This window comes from Dendronephthya gigantea, unplaced genomic scaffold (assembly GCF_004324835.1).
Source record: "Dendronephthya gigantea isolate DGI-Jeju-01 unplaced genomic scaffold, DenGig_1.0 000056F, whole genome shotgun sequence".
NCBI classification, from domain to species: Eukaryota; Metazoa; Cnidaria; class Anthozoa; order Malacalcyonacea; family Nephtheidae; genus Dendronephthya; species Dendronephthya gigantea.
Genome location: NW_021163066.1, coordinates 1,296,228 through 1,316,001, shown reverse-complemented (window position 1 = coordinate 1,316,001; position 19,774 = coordinate 1,296,228). Strand labels below are relative to the sequence as shown.

The following is a 19,774-nucleotide window of genomic DNA, read 5'->3' as shown; positions in this document are numbered from 1 at the left end:
TCTGATACCTTTGTTTTAGGTGCTCAAATTGCGAGTTTCATATTTGTCCTTCACCCCACTACTGCTATGAACCAATCAAATGCAGTAACGCTATCAGATTAACCAATCACAAGCGCAATTGGTCTCCCCAAAAATAGCATCCCAAACTGAAACTGCAGCCTGCAGGGCCATATTTAGGTTGAAAATGGTAGAAAATTGTAGAGATTATCAGTTACATCTATTATGGCAAAAGATACCTGATGAATGAAACCAGTTAAGCCAAATTACAAAGTTCTATTGTTTAATACAATATTTACAAATCCCCTGAGGTAAAAACTGTTCATTTCATCACAAAAAAGCGTGCAAATACAAAGGTGTAAAATTGTTTGCTATGAATGGTTTTCAAACAAGTATCGTTAGTTTATATTTCTTCCTTATATTTCCTCCTGCGGAAAACGGTTTCAATTCGTTCGATACCCAGGACTTTAGCCGGGAAAAAAAATCGACTGACAAGTCGGGTTTTTAAAAAGAATGACCCAGTTAACCCCGCAGAATGCAATTATTGCCAAACAATCTATGATAGATTTCTTTAATAACCCGATTATACCGGAATCAAATTATATTTCAAAAGTAGCTCCTACTATTTCTAGTCTTTATATATACAGTACATTACAGTATACAATAAAAATTTATTTGCTAAACGAATATTCGCGGCTAGCAAAGGAGTCATCGTTTATGCTCCGGTTTTCATCGAACGATATTGAAGGTTGTTGAGGGTAGCTGTCGACTTCTGGTTTATCTTTGGTGAAAGAGAAGACAATACTAAACGCTCGAAGGTAATCAGAGATATTGAGAGTACTTGGAGGATGTTCAGCCTCTTCTTTGTATTCTAGTAAAGTTCTCGAACGAACTAAAATGCAAAAAAAAAAAAATTTCACTTTTCTTTTCTACAATCAGTTCCAACATGTTCTTCCGATCCAGTAAGGACCACCCCTTATTCGTCAAATGTTATTACCTGACTGAACAAGTCTCATTTACGTTTATACTGGATAGCTCTATCAGTTCTAAACTATTCTTCCAAGAGGTCCAGTAAGGATCATCTCTTATTGATCTGCAGTTTTACTACAGGAAGAAACCTAAACTAAACTAACTTTATTTATACTGGATAGCTCTATCAGTTCTAAACTGTTCTTCCAAGAGATCCAGTAAGGATCATCTCTTATTGATTCGGTGTTGTTACAGGAGGAAACCTAATCGAAACTAACTTTATTTGTATATGATAAGGATCATCTCTTGTTGATCCAGTGTTACTACAAGATGAAACCTAAACTAACCTTATTTTTACTGGATAGCTCTGTCAGTTCTAAACTGTTATCTAAACTGTCTTTGATTGACGCAGTGTTATTTTTGGAAGAAACCTAAGATAACCAAATATTTCTGTCTTGAACTGTCTTGTACATAGACAGTGATCCATTAGAAACGATCGTTCATTGGTCCATTATATTCTCAAAACAAATCTTGTCAACTCACCAGACATTGTTGAATACGTGTCCGCAAGGGTGTTGGTTTTCGCAGGAGATGAGGTGAAAGTTTGAAACGGAAATGCCACCAAAGCAAAAGCGAGAAACAGCACCAAAATACAAGTGCTTGTTTGTTTTTTATTCTGGTTTGACGATGAAACAAGTTCTTGCAAACTCTTCAGCTGTTCCACGAGAGTCTTATTCTGTTCTTCAAGGGTGTCGATCTTCTTTTGCAAGACCCTGTTCTGGTTTGTACACGTTTTCACTCTGTCAAAAGAAACAACGAATTACATTTAACCTGGATATCAATGATTTCCTTTGACAGGTGGCAATACATTGCCGAAATTCAAGGCGACTTTCATGAAACTCTTGTTAACATTTGACAAGAGAATGAAGAAACATACAAAATGCAAACCTTTCTTTTTCATTTCCGAAAGACTCTTCAATGTATTAGCCTCGTGCAGACGTACAACCATTTCAAAAATATATGAATATGGTCTCATTATATACGTCTGCACGTATGCAGGCTACAATCTACCTGAACTTAAGAAAATAGCTCGCTATATGCATACCTAAATTCAAGTCCATCGATATATTCTTTCTTTTTTCGGCGACTTTCCTGAGCTGAAACCTAGCAACGAAATGCATAAAGATAAGCGGGAAAGGCAGACTTGTTTACGAAAGCTCGCGCCCAAGTTTCGACAGGACTTTCGACGTAGGTTGTGCAAACAGACGAGCTATGTGCGTAGACAAAATTCTCGTACCTTTCAACGAAAAGGATTTGAGGATTAAGGGTGAAGCAGAATTGAAAAACTTAGCCCGTTTCAGACGTGGACTTTTCATATTAGGTTCAGCTCATTAACATTACGTTCGGCACATGAAAAGTTCGATGTCTAAAACGGGTCTAAATACAGTCTTAAGTCTATTTGTTCAAACAACATTGGCAACTGACTGTTGTCAAAGTTGGCAATACCCTTTAGAGACTAGTAATATTGCCAGCTGGCAAAGTTCATCACATACTAAAGTAAAAAACAAATTCCGAATAAACAAGACATCTTGAGAGTCAAAACATGAATCAAGCAATATTTTGATTCTCAAAATGTCTTGTTTATTCCGAATTTGTTTCTTGCTTTACTTTTTTGAAATGTCGGCTGGTTATGGTTTTTTTTCAGCACATCATGTACTGTACATTCATTACCTTGTTTTTGATTTTTCGCCGAACTTTCTTCAACAACTTCTCTTCATCCTGGGGAAAAAATAAATGCACTGTCATGCATTGATATCCTTTGAATGTTAGGCCTAAAGTTGAAAGTTCACCTACTTTTGTGAGAGCAACGTTTGTTGGTAAAAAGTGCCCTTCTTCCTCAAGCATTTTTCTCTCATCTTCACTGATAATCAACTGGTCTTGCTGCAAAAAACCAAAAAATATCACATGATGTTAAATTTTAACCAGCATTTCAGAAATGTCAGCATATTGCAAGCATTAAAATGAAATTTTCATTGCTTGCAATTGAACTTAATGTTCTAGGGCATGAACATCTCTTTCATCATCTACTTTCTAGAGCTCATTTACTTTCTGGTTAAAATGAACTTAAACCAGTGGCTTAACCTGGTGACAGAGAGGCTTTGGCAGAAGAATGGGTAATTACTTAAGAAGGTTAGTGGGTTTCAACAGTTCAACACTTTAGCTAGCAATGCTCCTGAGAACCATATGTCTAATTACTAATGATTTTTCATGTTATTTGTAAGAACTACATGTTAATACGGTCATAGTATAACCAAAATTACGAAGTTATTAGCGCAGAGGGGTTTCAGAGAATCGAATTCCATAATTCGGAAGCAACAATGTTATAAAAAACTTACCTTCACTCTTGGTTTCGGCATCGTATTCAGAGCTGGTTTTATTTCTGTGATGATTATTGGTGTAATCTTTGCGGACGTTTTGACCACATCCACAGCTGGCAGAGAGCTTTGCAGGGGTTTTACAATGGCTGTTACAGGAGTCTTTGCAGGCTCTTCTGCTTCCTTTATATTATCCATAAGATCGACAAAGCTTTCAAGATCAGGGATATTGTCATCTGCGGCCGGCATGCTAACGTCTTCTAGTTCTGGCAGTTGGTCAAGATTTTCTGCATCCAGTCCATTTAGGAATGAAAAATCAATATCTGTAAAGACATTTGCAAGTAGTTTAATGCAAAAAAGCCTTGCTCATACTAATGTCCACTTCTTTTACATATATCAGAATAAAATTTGATCCACCAGTTTCTGCATTAAGCCATGAGAAATGCACCTTTCAAATAAAGTTCGAACTAAATCTATGACACTATAAAATACTCTATCTATTGTGCTAATAATATCAAAGCCATCTTCTTTGTCAAGTGTCTTCATTGCTTACCAGATATATCTCCAAAATTGTCAAATAATTGTGTAGTTGATTTTGGCAAGCATTCTGGAGACATGTTATCTAAATATTATTACAATCAATACAATGAATTCAATATACTACCAGAGGCAATAGGTAAAAATTGAACAAAAAAAATGGTAGGTAGATTACCAGTTGGTTTGAAAATGCTAAGGCATTGCCTTAACTACTTCAAGGCTGGTTTCCAGTCAGGAAAATTATCCTGCAGACCAGATCGAACAGTATAATTTCTTTTGTGTTTAAAGCAATAGTTTTGGTCAAGAACATAAGATAAAAGAAACTTTTCTTTTCAATACATTCTGGAGGATAATTTTGCTGACCGGAAAACGAGGTGGGACAAGCTTGGATGACGGAAAAAGTACTATTTTCAAATTGGTTTTACACTGCAGTCAAAAGCTCACCAAAATCAATGTTTTCTAATAAAGGTTCTTCTGTAAAATCAATATCAAAGGCATCAAACTCCACTGGACTTAATGCCAATCCAGAGTCAGATGATGTATCACTTGCACTGGGTGAGGTGATGCCTAATATCAAGTCTTTTTCCTCAGGAGATGACGGACTGATGTTCATAAGGGATGTCAGGATGTCATATGTGTGGTCATGATTTACTTTTGATGTCTATAATAGATTACACGAGTCCTGTTGAATTGCAGCTGATTGTAAGTAAAACGTACCAAGTCACAAGTGATCTAATGTCACAAAGTTATCTAATTCATTATTCAACATGATATGTTGGGGATTGTTCAATATGTTGGGGAGGTGCACAATTATGCTTTAAGCAAAGTTTCACCACAATGTTCGCACCACAATTGTGTATAAATAAGAAATTTTAGTTAACAATAACATTTTTGGTGCCTGGATACATATTTAATTGCGTACACTTTGGCTTCAATCATTGCTAGTGTTAGACAGGGTAATACAGAATACATATGGTTGCATCAGTTTTGCTTTGGATCAGATATGGGCCAATATTTTCAATTTGACAAGCATTGGGAGCTTCCTGATCTGTGGAGACTAGACTACACTGTAATTCTGTTCAAAACAAACTAATTATTTGTCTCCAAGTTATCCTTGACACATTTCACATGTGTAACTATGATACAAAAGGCTGATATTGGAATTTTCTAATTTTTCCATATAAACAAAAAATTAAACAAAAAGTATGCGAAATATTTTCATTCTCGAATAAAATACAACACGTTACACGAATTTTTAACGAAAGTTTTGATAAAACCATTTAGAAATATATAGAAACCGACTTAGAAAACATGTTCAGCCAAAGTTTGATATGGAAAAGGAATCTCGAATATGATATACAAATATTATACAAAATACTATTATGGATTTCACAAAATAATAAACAATGACCCTTTCAATGAATCGTATTTGAATTTCAAGCAAATTCAAAATATTGTAAACGTAGATTGATGCTTTTTAACATTTCGAATTAGTACTTCAATGTACTCGAATCATTCAAGCACTCGATTTCAACAAAAACGACGCTTGTAAAAAATATTGGGCGAATGTAGCAAAGCCTCTATGGCAACTAGACCACTTTCGAGTCTTGAGGAGTGACTTTGCACAATATTAAAAATCACTTTTCTCGCGAATCGAAGCGATGGATTTGTTCGTACGACAAACATAGGGTAGTTTATGCTCTTCTTACCTCAGCCATTGTGTTTTTAAAGCGATATTTTCCGTAGTTTTTTTTCGATTCTTCTTCGAAGCCAGAACTGGTCTGTCATGCCTTTACGCAATATTACAAAGTGACTTATTAAATTTCACCATTTTTCATGTGAACCGCTGCAAGGAATGCGGCTCGCAAAGCTATAAATGGTAAATTACGTCATTCCAAAAGTCTGCCACCAGACCATGTTTGACGTGGCGCTTCTTAAATGGATAATTTATTCTGGGGAAATCCCGCATCTGCTCTAAATGTTTCAATTATAGAACTAATTATTCACAGGGTCATGCATATATTATCATTCATGGTCATGGTAACCCAATCAAAATTAATGTATTTTGACAGGAGCAATCGGGATAGCTAAATAACATCATATGTGATTAATTTTTAGAATGAAAAGTACAAGGATGAGGGCTTTCTTCTAGAAAAAAGCATTGCAGACCCCAAGATCAAAAGTACATGACATTCCAAAGACTGTATTTTCACCTTTATTGAATACAGCAAAGGTTATTTTATTCATCTGTATTTACACTCAGATTCTGAAGTCTTCTCTTTTCCTCTTTCAACTTAGCATAATCATTGATAATTGTGTCCAGTTCCTGCTCTAATTGTGCAGCCTCACCCGACAAACGACAAGCTGTCTTAAAATCCCTTTGGCACTCCCTTAACGAGGTTGGCACCAGTACCCCGAACCATTTGAGTGGGTCGGTGGTCTTCTTTCCATCCATGAATCCACCCTTCCTTGCTCTGTCCTCATCATCTTCCATCAAATCTTCCCTCTGGTCTTTACCAGTCACCCTTTGCCGCAAGCCAGGTTTCTCATTTTCCACAACATCTCCCCCTCTCTCATTCTCATTTTTTGCTTTATCCAGGTCGAACACAACCTCAAACCCTTTTAAATCCGTTTCTACATCGTCTTCGTCCTCATTTCTCGACTGGAAATCTCGTTCAATCACCAGGGTAGAGGCCTTCATATTTCGTGCATACTGCAGCTCACCCACAGACTTATTTCCCATAGAATATCGAGCCTTGGACATCAACAGAAAGCCATTTCGCATCGTACTTGTTAAATCGTTGCGTACAACCTCTAAGTTTTCAAGTTTTTCAAAAAATTCCAGCAAAGCAACATCTAGTTTCTCGTTCAAATTTCCCACACCATCCGCCATATTGACGCTCGTTCCAGTCTCTTTACACCATATTTTTTTCATCTATACATTCCAGAATCCAGACAGTCTTTACCCCCTCCCAATTTTTTCTTTTTAATGAGTCCTTTGCCCCCTCTCCCATCCAGTTCCCACCTCAACATCCAGAACAATTAGAAATATAACCGGAGATTTTTATTTTTGCAAAAAAGAAGTATCAATTATGTACAATTTAATGAATTTGTTTTTGACATTTCAACCTAAAATCGTGTTGGTATATATTACTGTGATCATTATAATACATTTTGTTTCCCTCACGGGAAACAGACAAATGGTGCTCTTCAATTCTATCAAGTTTCAAAATTAGGCAAATTTGCCTGTTAGTCATTTAACAATTCAACTCGTAGGATAATTCATAGGCCTAGTTATACCATTGTACCACGACGCTATATGCTTTAGCATATAATGGACAAGTTTAACTATTCACTAGAATTATCTGCTTGTTTACACGTGGATTTTCGTTTTTTTTAGAAGAACTTCTGAAATATAACATTTCAATTTTGTGAAGCAAGAGTATTAAATTTTAAATCAATTAAATTCGGAGTTGAAAGATACTCGTGTGCACACTAAATATAATTGCATATGCAAGAGCACATGACTATATTTACTAGCATTGAAACCATTTCTTGGATTTCAAATCGTCTTATAGCTTCTAGGCATTTTACGTTTTATGAAGCTTGGCTTTCATATATCGTTATTCATCGGCGACAGTAGCGAAAAAAATCATTGGCATAAAATGCTTTGTCTGTCTTGTCGGAAGATATTATCCACTTCGTTGATCACCGACAGTGGATCGTTGAACATCGCCGATGAATTACGACCTATGAAAACCCAGGCTTAAATCTTTAGACTTTTGTCGTTTTATTTTCAATTTCTATTGTGAAGTAACCGGAACCTTCTACGTAGTGCTCAATGTTGTAAAATCTGAATCAGTGTGTGCATGATGGGACGATTTCGTTTGCATAATAACTGTGGCGAAATCCTGAAGGACAATCAACTATAGCAATGACTTCGCATCCAAAAATGGCGGGAACTATGTCTCCATCGCTTTCCACGCTCTATTCAACCCTTTGTGATCCTCGCAACAAGTGCTACCGTACCCTGTGTCTTGTATTGATCCAGAACCGTCTGCCAACAGTGCTTCTCGGTCGGCTATACAGTCTGGAAGAGACATAAACATTCATGATTAATGGAAGATTAGATCACCGACTGCCTTTTAAGTGTTATTATTAATTAAGAGTTGATAAGAATTTTCTAAGGTTTGATTGCTATACATGGTAATATCCATGGCAATTTTGGTACAACTCTGGTTCTCGTTTGACCAGGGCAAGAGGATTGATAGGACTCCAACAAATTCGTTCATTTTAACTTCACTTCAATCAATAGTGATATTCTTGTTTGTCCTATATGCGTGGTAATTTTCAATCAAGTCTTATCAATTGTTATCCCTTATTGTCCTATATAGGCTTAGCTGTCCAATCAACTGTTGGCCTTGTTTATCCTTGTTTGTCCCATAGATTACCTCTTTCATACAATAACTAAATTTCTATTACAATCGCCAAATCTCATAAGCTCTCCAGTATCTCTGGATTGTATCAACCCTCGATCAATTCTCATCAGACAAACGGACAAATCGTGATAAAAACACTCATTTCCAGCCATTCAAGACTATCGTAGTTATTTATAAATGATCTGAATAGCACAAGAGTAATTAAGCATTTGAAATAAACGACAACATTTTTAATTGCAAACATGTTTCGACTTAACTATTAGGCAGTTGCGATATATCGATATTTTCGATAAATATCGATATATCAAAAATATCGATATTCGATATTCCATTTTTCGTATATCGAAAATATCGAAAGTTGTAACTAAACAACTTAATCTCCGATTATTCGGCCATTATTGTTTTGAAAGAAACTGTGATCACTGAAGATCATCAAGCAGCGGCATTGAACGCTTGAAAACAATAGTTTTGTGTTGACTCATAGAGATGAAATTCGCGATAATTTGAATAATAATGTTAATGACGCGTATCGACGCGGGTTTAAAAACAAGGTATCAAAATAACACGGCTCATTCAAACTCGTTATTCTGTTGCAAAGGGAAGTAATAATGTCGCAGTATGTCCGACGATATCTGGCGATTCCCGCGAGCAGTGCTCCAACTGAAAGACTTTTTAGTAAAGCGGGACAGATATATTTACGGCGAAGCGAGTAAACCTCAAGCCAAGCCAGGCAAACATGTTAGTGTTTCTCGCAGAAAATTTATAAACATAAATATATTTAACTGTAGTGTGAAACCATTAGGCTTATAAAAAATATATATCTTTCATAAATGCATAAACCGTTGTTAATAAAATAATAAATAAATCTTCGAGACGTACCATGACTGGCTTCATGCACCTTTTCTTAACTGTTTGTGATGCGTATACATGCAAGTAGACTAAACTACGTTTTCTCATTTGCATAATTCGATATAGTCGATATTATCGATATTTCTATTCCGATATCGATATATCGATTTTTTTCTATATCGCAACTGCCTATTAACTATAATCCATCTTCAGTGTGAATGAATTAGTTATTCACATTATGAAATATATAAAGTAGAAATATGTATCGTTTATTTCAAATGCTGTTATAAATCCTGTCTACTTCTCCTTAAAGGCTGCTTTCCAGTCAAGCGTTTTTCATACGCACGTACACGCACGTAAAACTCTAAATCCTTATACATGTTACCTTTGAAAAAACTAAGTGAATAAATCGAAGGAACTTAGTTTTCTGCATATTTTAGTATGCACTTGTAGACCAGGATGCTAAATAATAAAAATTTAGGAGCATTTAAAGTTTTCCGTGCGTGTACCTGCGTATAAAAAACGTGTAACTCGAAAGCAGCCCTAAGACTTACTCAACTTCGCAAGACAGGCGTCTCTGCCCATGCTCCACGGCCCATCGACGTAGACTTACTTTGTATATTTTGAGGTGGTTTCTTTGGCTCTGGGGTCTCAGCGCTCGAACGATCAAAATCTCGGTTTAACATCACAGCTACGAGCAAGGCAAACACAGCTGCCCCACCAGGAACGTACATTATAATATGACGATAGAGACAGGCTTCGCATGCCACGGATCTATAAAGAAAAATTCATCACTGGAACATGAACATCGTTCTTCATATTACCATATACCGCGCAATGCAGTGGACAGAAAATTTTGCACATATAGTATTATATTGAACGATCAGTATTATCAGATCAGGGGTATCGTAATAAAGGGTGCGCAGGGGAATGGCATCAATAGAGCCTGGATCCGAGACTTTACTCAGTTTCATTTAATAATGCACAGTATGTAACTTCAATCTTACCCGTGGAAGACCTGAATGATCTGTACTGCAATTCCATTTGCTATTTTGTCAAGAAAACTCATCGCACCATAAACGAACGCACCCGTTTCCTATTTAACAAGATTGAATTTAGATTTCCTCCTGTAGTAACACTGGATCAATAAGAGATGATCCTTACTGGACCTCTAGGAAGAACAGTTTAGAACTGATAGAGCTATCCAGTATAAAAAAAATTAGTTTAGTTTAGGTTTCCTCCTGTAGTAACACTGGATCAATAAGACATGATCCTTACTGGATCTCTAGGAAGAACAGTTTAGAACTGATAGAGCTATCCAATAGGAATAAAGTTATTTAGTTTAGGTTTCCTCCTGTAGTAACACTGGATCAATAAGAGATAATTCTTACTGGACCTCTAGGAAAAAGAATCTAGAACAGACAGATTTATAGATTTTTACTTACAACATTCTCACCAATCAGATGTGCTAACATTCCCAAACAGGTGACGAGACTTAAAGATCCGCCTACACCAAGTAATACACCATAACCGTACACTTGGATCGTCTTTTTCTCGATAAAATAGGTCCAAACGCTGAAATGACGCGAGAAAATCCCATGAGCACAAATGTAGAGTTGTTAAGAATAACATGACGCTTCAAACTCACCAGTTTGAGATAACTATTAACAGGCCAATAATGTAGGTCCCCTGAAAAAATAAGGATGATTAGTTGAAGTCAGTTGTAAAACATGTGACATTGCATTCAGCTATTGTATAGAGGTCGGCTGAGAAAAGTGAGCGCGCGGGGGTGCTTGGGGTGTATTTTCTCCCAAGCAAACCCGCGCGCTCGCGTTTTCTCAGCTGACCTCTGTATGCAACGAATAGCTGAACTGCTGAATGTTTTTCTGCTAAAACTTAAACGAGTTGGTACAAGGCTAGATTTATTACTTTTCTTTTGGTACAAGTCAACACGGGATATTTTCTTACCGAGAGTTGATGAAACCTACCCTTTGTCCCAAGTGGACATTTAATGGTTTGGCAGCCAAAGTCGTTAAGAAACCACTCACGAAAACAATCAGTGGTATTATAGCAACGATTTCCTGAAACGAAAATACGCTTCAAATTGAGACATAATAAACTATCAAAAAGATTCCGAAGTAAAAAATTCTTTCAAAATAAATTTGGGCCAACAAATTGCGCGTATTTTTTCTTAAAATAACTTCATCAAATGACGACGTTTTTCACAGATTTTTCAGATTCACAAGTTTGTGGACCGGAATTACGTCTAATGGATATTGGCTAGCATACGAAAATCTAGTTCTATACCTTTTTATGTTCCAGTGAGACTTTAGTAAACTGAGGTGTATAAACTTGAGAGATATTTACAACCAATCTGGTGCACATATATATCAAAGCAACCTGCAATACAAACGATAAAATACGAATTGTTCAAAACAACTGTATCAACGTGCGTTTGTCTATCTTCTGGGAAACAATGTTTCCTGGTTTGTCAATCTTCAAAACATAGCTAGGATTAGGAAACGACGTTTTCGATTTGTCCATCGTCGTGAAACATGGCTGGGAAACAATTTTTTTTATGTTTATTTAGTTTCGGTAACAATATGAAAGCGAAGATCGTCATTATCAAGAATACCTTGTAAAATTCAATCTCTCGGAACCATAGTTTCCAATCGGATGCGTTTCGTTTGCTTTTGGAATCCCCAATATGTGAAGATTTTCGTGGCCTCTCTTTCACACCAAGGTGAAAAATGAACATAAAAACAAGTCCAAAAGCAACCGTTATCAGTGCTAAATACTAAAAAAAAGACGAAACAAATATTCTTGTGAAAGGAAATCCAATGTGAAAAAAGTCCATTTAGAGCATCCAGTTTTCTTACCATAAACTCATCATGGTCATCTGGGCCAATGACATCGCAGGATTTCATGGTATTGATGAGATACCAGAAGACCAGATACACAACTATCCCTGAAGATACAGTCCCTGCGTACCTAAGAAACAACATTATCCATTGTGCAAAATAATACAAGATATTCATAATGGTAAATGCTATCCAAGGGCGGCAGAATGATTTAGAAAGTGGTGCGCAGGGGGCTAACCAAAACAGGGCACTTTCTCATATAGTAGCACATGTACTTACTCCAAGAAGGGCACATTTAATGACTTAAAGAAAAGACATCTTTGCTAAAAAGGGGGGCATATCTTAATTAAGTTTGCTTTGATTAAGTCTCACAAGAAAACTTAGAAATAAACAATACTCTTTCATAGTTTATTTTAAAAAAACTGATGCAACACTTGCCCAATTGAACTTTGGACTCATTGACATCATATTAAAGGTCTTAAGGCACTTGTTTGACAGTTTTGAGCAATACACATCCAAAAATCACCAGGCAACACAACCTGATCAATTTTTGGCCATGTACTGTAGGTCTATGCTGTGACTATTGACTAATACATTTTAAATTCTCTCAACACAGCAGGGAATATTTAGCTGAGACAATATCATTGAATTTATTTCTAAATCAATTTCTGAACTAAAAATAATAATTATAGAAATTTGAATGGCAAAATTAAAAGATCAGGTAGAGAACACAACACAACTGAGCAGCTTGTAAATTTGATCCTAACTTGTAGCCTTACCTGAAAGGTAACCTTCTCTAAAATGTAACCTTCAATGTTGATTTTAAAAACTTATGTGTACTATGATCCTCAATCTCACAAATTTCACAGGCAGTGGAATAATAAAAGTACCTACCTAATAGCATTCAAGGTCACCTTTTCAATTTTACATTCACTAAGTTCAGGTATTAAGGCGAGATGAGAAATCTGTGTGGATGCCCAGCCAAATTGGAAGATGACGATAAATGGTACGTAATATATAACCAAAGCGTACTCCGAAGATTTTCCACAGCCAATACATTTTGTGAAAATAAAAGGGAAACTAACGGCTACACAAGTCACCCCAAGCAAATGCCAAAGTTTTCTTCTTCCGTATTTATTATAACCAGTTCTGTCTGATTCAATACCTACAAATGGAGTGGACAAAGCGTCCGCAATTTGTCCAACGAGTAACAAAGATCCTGCCGTAATAGGACTTAATTGTACAACGTATTGCATATAAATAAGAAGATAGGAGAACCAAACGTTCGCACAGAGGTCGTTTAGAATATGCCCGACACCGTAACACAAGCGAGTTCGCCATGTCAATACGACTAGATTGCTCTCTTCGCGATCGTTTTCGCTCGGAGTTAAAACGCTTTGTTCGTCCATGTAGTCTACCAACATCTGCATCAACTAGACGTGTCGTCTCATTTACGTTTTTTGGCTCAATTGGTTCAATATAAAACGGAAGCGATTGTTCAGAAATGTTTAAAACAGTATGGATTCTCCGTGATCATCATATGATCGAAACATGACCCCTTTGGCTTTGTTTACATAATTCTTACATAATCACATCCCCTTAGTCTTTAATCACCATCACTGAGCTATATAATAATTCCTCGATTCAGGATTATATATATTTTAAAAAATGATATATTATATGTTTATATTTAATATATAGGCTAGTTTGTTTACTTATTAAGACATTTCTCTTATATTGTGCACGCATTATGAATTATGATAAGTATATGTTATATAATATGGTATTTGGTATATGAAATTGAAAAAAAAAACTCAGGAATTATTATATAGCTCAGTGACTAAGCTCAGTGTTGTGATAGCGTGGGAACCATTTTCCATCGTTCAAAATGTGTCGTCGAGACCGCTACCGTGAACCGAACCCATATGTGTGAACCTGCCTCGTTTACCTCGATGAACTCGAATAAACCTGGAGTGGCAGGGTCAGGGTTTCGATGAAAGATGGTGACAAAGGGATCAGGGTCGAGTATACCGTTTTCCGGCCATATTCGACCATGGTTGATCGAGTATACCGTCATGGTTATGATGTCAAATATTTTGACATGGATAACCACGCTGGTTAAATGGTATAATAGACTAATTCTGCTCTTATGTAAAGTTGCAAGCATGTTTAGTGCTCATATACAAACATTAAACAATATAACCATGCTTTGGTTATGATGTCAAATATTTTGACATTGATAACCACGCCGGTTAAATGGTATAATAGACTAATTTTGGTCCTATGTGAAGTTTACAGCATGTTTAGCGCTCATATACAAACATTAAAAAATATATAACCATGCTTCGGTTATGATGTCAAATATTTTGACATGGATAACCACGCTGGTTAAATGGTCTAATAGACTAGTCCTACTGTCCTATGTGAAGTTTACAGCATGTTCGGTGCTCATTTTTTTTCGCACCGTATCTGCTCCATATATGTTTTTTTTAATAACAGTGTTTTTTGTATATAAAAAGAAAATTTGAAAAGAACGTATAAAACTTTCGAAATAACGTAAAAAACTGAAAAGGGATCATCAAGGTCTATGCCACTCGCTGACAGGATAGACAATCCAGAAGACATGTCAATGCTGGATCTTGATTTTCCAAACAAAAATCGGCTCAAAAAATGTCAAAAATGTTCTGTTTTTTGATCTCCTCAGAGATTAGGATGTGGACAGCTCTTCCCTATAATCTATTATTCCCTTCTTTTGATAGATGTGAACGAGTGAATTAGTTACGAATGTTCAAATAAGAGTTCTTGTACATGAGAGCATTCGTAACTAATCACTCGTTCACATCTATCAAAAGAAGAAAATCACACACAGAATCCCAACAAAGTGTAAACAAGCTTTTAAAGATCAAAATATATATGTAATATGGTTACACTATTAGATGTTTTTTTCAATACTTTATTTGAATTCAATGCAAACAAATCTATTATACTTTACAGACAAGAAAGAATATTGCTTAAAAAGGTTGTTGGTGAAGTTTTACAGAACTATTTTTTACTGCTGGTTCCAGCTGCTGTTTCTTTAGCTTTCGCCTCCTGTTCACAAATATTGATAACATCCTCGACTTCGCTGTCTGGTAAAATACGAATCACTGTCTTGTTATCCTTTCTTGTAAGTGTGGCTATTTCGACTGAAATAAAAATATTCACATTGTCAAACAAGAGATGCATGAGATGCAAATAAGACTAAAAATTCATTTTTGAATGTACCTTTTTCCTTGGTTAACTTTGTGACATCCAAGGTTTTGTTTAGAACTTTAATAGCCAGCTTTAGTGCCTCAGATAACGGCATTTTGTCTTCATTATATTCTTGTTTTAACATTGAAACTGCAGCCTAAAAAAATGAATGATTTAACAGCCTGACTGTCTAGAACTAATAAAGGTATTCTGCTTAAATAAAGTTAGTTTAGTTTAGGTTTCCTCCTGTAGCAACACTGGATCAAAAGGGATGATCCTTACTGGATCTCTAGGAAGAACAGTTTAGAACTGATAGAGCTATCCAGTATAAATAAAGTCAGTTTAGTTTAGGTTTCCTCCTGTAGTAACACTGGATCAATAAGAGATGATCCTTACTGGACCTCTAGGAAGAACAGTTTAGAACTGATAGAGCTATCCAGTATAAATAAATGAAGTTAATTTAGGTTTCCTCCTGTAGTAAGACTGGTTCAATTAGACATGATCCTTACTGGACCTCAAAAAAAAAATTTTTCGACATACTACACTATTATTTCCAATACAGGTTGCCTTCCAGCCACTAAAATTTCCACTAGGGTCACTCTGGTACAGCTGGAAGCCATAATGCTTGTCCCAGCCCATGTAGAGGAGAGATACACCAAAAGGTCGTTTTCCTAAAATAAAATTTTAACAATGTTTCAGCTGGATTACCAGCAAGACGTGTGGTCAGATCGTCAAACCATCACATCAAACTTACCTCCAAACTGTGTATATTCTTGTTTTATATCACACAATGAACTGACTAGCTGTTCACAAGGAATTGGCTCCTGATATTGCAATAAATATCTAAAAAAATCATCATAAATTAATGACTTGATGAAAGCTTGAAGTCATCACAAAGTATCACTCCAAAATCAATCTTTACACTAATCTTAATCTTTACACTAATCTTAATCTTTACACTAATCTTATCCAGAACCCAAATCCAAACCAAAATGAATCTTTATACTAATCTTAATCTCTACACTAATCCTATCCAGAACCCAAATCTAAATCCATACGAAATGTCCAAAATCAATCTTTACACTAATCTTAATCTTTAAACTAATCCTATCCAGAACCCTAATCTATATCAAAGCCAAAATGAATCTTTAAACTAATCTTAATCTTAATTTACACTAATCCCACCCAGAAACCAAATAGGCCTTTACACAACCAACCCTAGGCATAAAGAAACCTGACTTACCTCTGTGCAATTATTCTTAATTCATTAGTAAGGACATTAGCATCTGAGGTAATTCCAGCAACGCTGCATGCCATGTCACTTGGAATAAAAAAACGGTTGGTGCTACCATTAATTGCTTGACTAACAGATTGGAACACACTGCGTACTACTCTTCCACTGTTACAGATGGTAAAATTAATGAACTAATGCTACTGAAGTTTAACTAAGACTTACTCATGGAGTTTGTAAATCTTCTCAGAGAAAACCATCTCGTCCAAGAGTTTATTGGTGTTTCTCCTCTCTGCAGCAATGACTACACCATCATCAGCCAGGATCCCGAGACAAATTCCAGCCAGACCAATTGCTTCCATGGCATATTCAACCTGATACAACCTCCCTGGCAATCAATTTAAAGTGTATTATGTAGAATGAAATATTTCAAACAGGCAGATTATGAACAAAAGAGGAATCCCATTGTGCACTCAGACTCCAAAGCGTGTTGACTGAATTCATTGTGTGTCCCCAGTTAACCCCATTTAGTAGCAACTCTCCCATACTCTCCTCCTCTTTAGTATTTTACTTTCATATGTCAGACATATTTCACTTGTATTTTAAAGGAATACTCCCTGTGCAGAACCACTATATAACCCTGTATAGGTCTCAAACTTAAAACACGTATATGTTTGTTTATAAGAGATAGGCTGAGGTCAAATTTCCATGTTACTGGCTTCATTTTTACATTGTGTTGATAGATTTTGTTCCAGCTAGACTACTCAGATCCCAAACTTCTAGTTAGGGATAGTATTTCATGATTTGTATTAAATTTGAATAGTCCTAGAACAACAAACTATAGCTAATGACTGATCGAGGGACCAAGAACACAGGGGATAGAGTAATAGACAATTTCAGAACAGATCTAAAATTTGACGAAGAATTTTTGGTCAGGTCAAAAAACCCGAAGTATTTGAACAAGCGTTTGTTAACTGTGTTTAAACACGCGTAAACTATTATTTTGCAAGTCATTGTACAACTTGGTGAGTTAGTGACTAGTGACCACTAACCTTCTGGGGAAAATATCGTAGTTCTAGTATCGTAGCGACGAGACTAGAAAAAAAAGCACATTTAAAACAAAATGAATCGTATTCAGCAATATACGAGCTTTGACCACAAGCTAAATAGAGAAATTTTCAAACATATATTAAATCAGAACTCACCATGTTGGAAATTTGAAGAGACGATGTTTGATAAAATCACATACATCAAACGTCGCTACTTTTTACGTATCTTAGTTTATGCTGTGGTGCTGTGGTTTATGTCAGCTTTCCGGATGTTTCCGAGACTGATTGAAACAGCTTCGTTCAACTTTTGAAGCATTGTTTATGATTTTGTCACAATTTTTATAAATTTAAATAAAATTTCAAAAAGTTGTTTAGAAATGTATTTATTTGCTCTTAGTTTTGTACATAAATTTGTTTAGTAATTAAGAATATTGTTGGTTGGATCTACCTTTTATTACGAAATTAAAATGAAGAATGTTGCATTAGATCAACTTTTAGAGCTCCAAGGCCAACCAGAATCTATCAGAAATATCTGCATTTTGGCACACGTGGACCACGGTATGTTTTAAAAACCATTAAGCCAAGTTTATACTGCGATTCATGAGGTTTAATACGCATTATACGTCCACCCTGACATAGTGTTGTATGGTATTATATTGTATTACATAATGTAACACATTGGTACATCATGGTGTACTGTTTTTCAATATCACATGGTGTTACACAATTTTACCCAGTATTACATGGTGTTACACAGTTTTACACTGTGTTACATGGTGTTACACAGTGCTACACATTTTTACATAGTGTTGCATAGTGCTACATGGTGTTACAGTGTGTTACATGGTGTACACAATTTTACACAGTGTTACATAGTGCTACATGGTGTTACAGTGTGTTACATGGTGTACACAATTTTACACAGTGTTACATGGTGCATGGTGGTACATAGTTTTACACAGTGTTACCATAGGCAGTCAAGCAAACAATGTTGGTTCGTAAGGTTACGTCATTGTATCATTGCATTATAATAACCTGATACAAATGATGTAACCTTACAAACCAACATTGTTTACCGGGCTGCTTATGGTGTTACATGGTGTTACACAGTTTTACACGGTGTTGCCTAGTGTTACACAGTGTTATACAGTGTTATGTAGTGTTATATACAGACGTCACCTAGTTTTCCGCAATGTAGGTCACACAGTGAAATGCATTTCTGTATTTTAGGGAAAATCTGCCCATAAATGTCTTCCCATAATCCCAGATCTAACAAAATAGTTTTTCTGGTAATATTTTTTTCTAACCCTGAACCTATTCAAATGCTATGACAGCAAGAACTGCCCAACATACAGAACAGTCAGATTCTAGCTACTAGTTTCAAAACACATCTCGATGTTTCGACCTGAGGACTTTCGTCAGGAGAGTTTGTAGGCCCTCAGGTTGAGACGTTGAGAAGTGTTTTGTTATACCACATTTGATGCTAAGTTGTTTGAAGATGCTGCCATGCTGCTCCCTGGTTATATTGGTATACTAAAGTATATATATGTATATATATTGATTTTTTCAAAATAGGTAAAACCACTTTGGCTGATGCACTTGTTGCAAGCAATGGAATAATTTCAAGCAGATTAGCAGGAAAGGTAATGTGACTGCATGCTTTGAACCAGTTTTAAAAATGAATAGCATTCAGAGTCTAATTTAAAGAAATTCAAAAACTCAAGTTAGGGTTTTCCCACACCTTACCCTTTACCCACCTCCTTCAACAAGCCAGAAGACCTGGGGGAAAATTGGGGAAAACTGGGGGGGGGAATTGGGGGGAAACTAGGGGGAAATTAGTTTCCCATGGAATTTACCCACATGCACACTTAGTCGCATAGATTCAATAATTGATTAAGAAATCAAATTGCCACAACTGCATGGGGCTGAATATTGTGGTCAATAAAATCACCTGCACCATGGGCATTCGGGACTAGAAAATTTTTTTGGGGGAGGAGCAATGGTAGTGCCCAATGCAAGTGCTGATTATTTTGAGAAAATAAAAAATTGCCCCCCCTGTCTTATACAGCACCTCCAAAGGAGAAATCTCAATAACTTCATGTTTTACTTGAACAAGCGATGCAAGCAGGTTTAATGGATTATAATTAGTTGGTTATGATAATTCATTTAAATTTATCTGTATATATAGAGTACCATACTATGTCAACATTGACTCAATGTTGAAAGAACCAGTCAT

The 19,774-nt window shown here is 36.0% G+C and overlaps 5 protein-coding genes across 6 annotated transcripts in view; 1 reads left to right on the top strand and 4 right to left on the bottom strand.

Annotated features, from left to right (window-relative positions):
• Positions 1–273: 273 nt before the first annotated feature.
• Positions 274–5,684, bottom strand: LOC114529490 (cyclic AMP-responsive element-binding protein 3-like protein 2). Its single transcript, XM_028551310.1, has 9 exons — positions 5,588–5,684; positions 4,323–4,539; positions 3,895–3,963; positions 3,363–3,664; positions 2,821–2,907; positions 2,698–2,745; positions 2,072–2,130; positions 1,510–1,766; positions 274–889 (listed from the first exon to the last, which is right to left on the bottom strand). The coding sequence occupies exons 1-9, from the start codon at positions 5,594–5,596 to the stop codon at positions 669–671; spliced, it is 1,269 nt and encodes a 422-aa protein (XP_028407111.1). The 5' UTR covers positions 5,597–5,684; the 3' UTR covers positions 274–668.
• A 300-nt stretch (positions 5,685–5,984) lies between these two features.
• LOC114529448 (coiled-coil domain-containing protein 115-like) lies at positions 5,985–6,774 on the bottom strand. The gene has a single exon (XM_028551258.1). It carries the CDS (start codon positions 6,769–6,771, stop codon positions 6,118–6,120), a length of 654 nt encoding a protein of 217 aa, XP_028407059.1. The 5' UTR covers positions 6,772–6,774; the 3' UTR covers positions 5,985–6,117.
• Positions 6,775–7,268: 494 nt separating this feature from the next.
• On the bottom strand, positions 7,269–13,583 carry LOC114529445 (major facilitator superfamily domain-containing protein 12-like). Of its 2 annotated transcripts, none has more exons than XM_028551252.1 (10): positions 12,922–13,583; positions 12,046–12,157; positions 11,802–11,963; positions 11,474–11,566; positions 11,155–11,247; positions 10,815–10,855; positions 10,612–10,741; positions 10,174–10,262; positions 9,780–9,940; positions 7,269–7,968 (listed from the first exon to the last, which is right to left on the bottom strand). In XM_028551252.1, the coding sequence occupies exons 1-10, from the start codon at positions 13,455–13,457 to the stop codon at positions 7,841–7,843; spliced, it is 1,545 nt and encodes a 514-aa protein (XP_028407053.1). In that variant the 5' UTR covers positions 13,458–13,583; the 3' UTR covers positions 7,269–7,840. The 2 variants fall into 2 exon arrangements, with proteins under 2 accessions (XP_028407053.1, XP_028407055.1); XM_028551254.1 differs by having other exon boundaries at positions 7,883–7,968; positions 9,721–9,940.
• Positions 13,584–14,943: 1,360 nt separating this feature from the next.
• On the bottom strand, positions 14,944–17,733 carry LOC114529365 (proteasome subunit alpha type-4-like). Its single transcript, XM_028551142.1, has 8 exons — positions 17,695–17,733; positions 17,542–17,584; positions 16,715–16,877; positions 16,502–16,579; positions 16,013–16,101; positions 15,799–15,929; positions 15,292–15,415; positions 14,944–15,212 (listed from the first exon to the last, which is right to left on the bottom strand). Exons 1-8 carry the CDS (start codon positions 17,695–17,697, stop codon positions 15,070–15,072), a joined length of 774 nt encoding a protein of 257 aa, XP_028406943.1. The 5' UTR covers positions 17,698–17,733; the 3' UTR covers positions 14,944–15,069.
• A 156-nt stretch (positions 17,734–17,889) lies between these two features.
• LOC114529426 (elongation factor-like GTPase 1) overlaps positions 17,890–19,774 on the top strand; it is a 38,166-nt gene continuing 36,281 nt past the window's right edge. The window contains exons 1-2 of the mRNA XM_028551231.1: positions 17,890–18,096; positions 19,114–19,181. Of these exons, the coding sequence (XP_028407032.1) occupies positions 18,006–18,096; positions 19,114–19,181 (159 nt within the window). The 5' untranslated portion in view covers positions 17,890–18,005. The remainder of the gene's footprint in view (positions 18,097–19,113; positions 19,182–19,774) is intronic.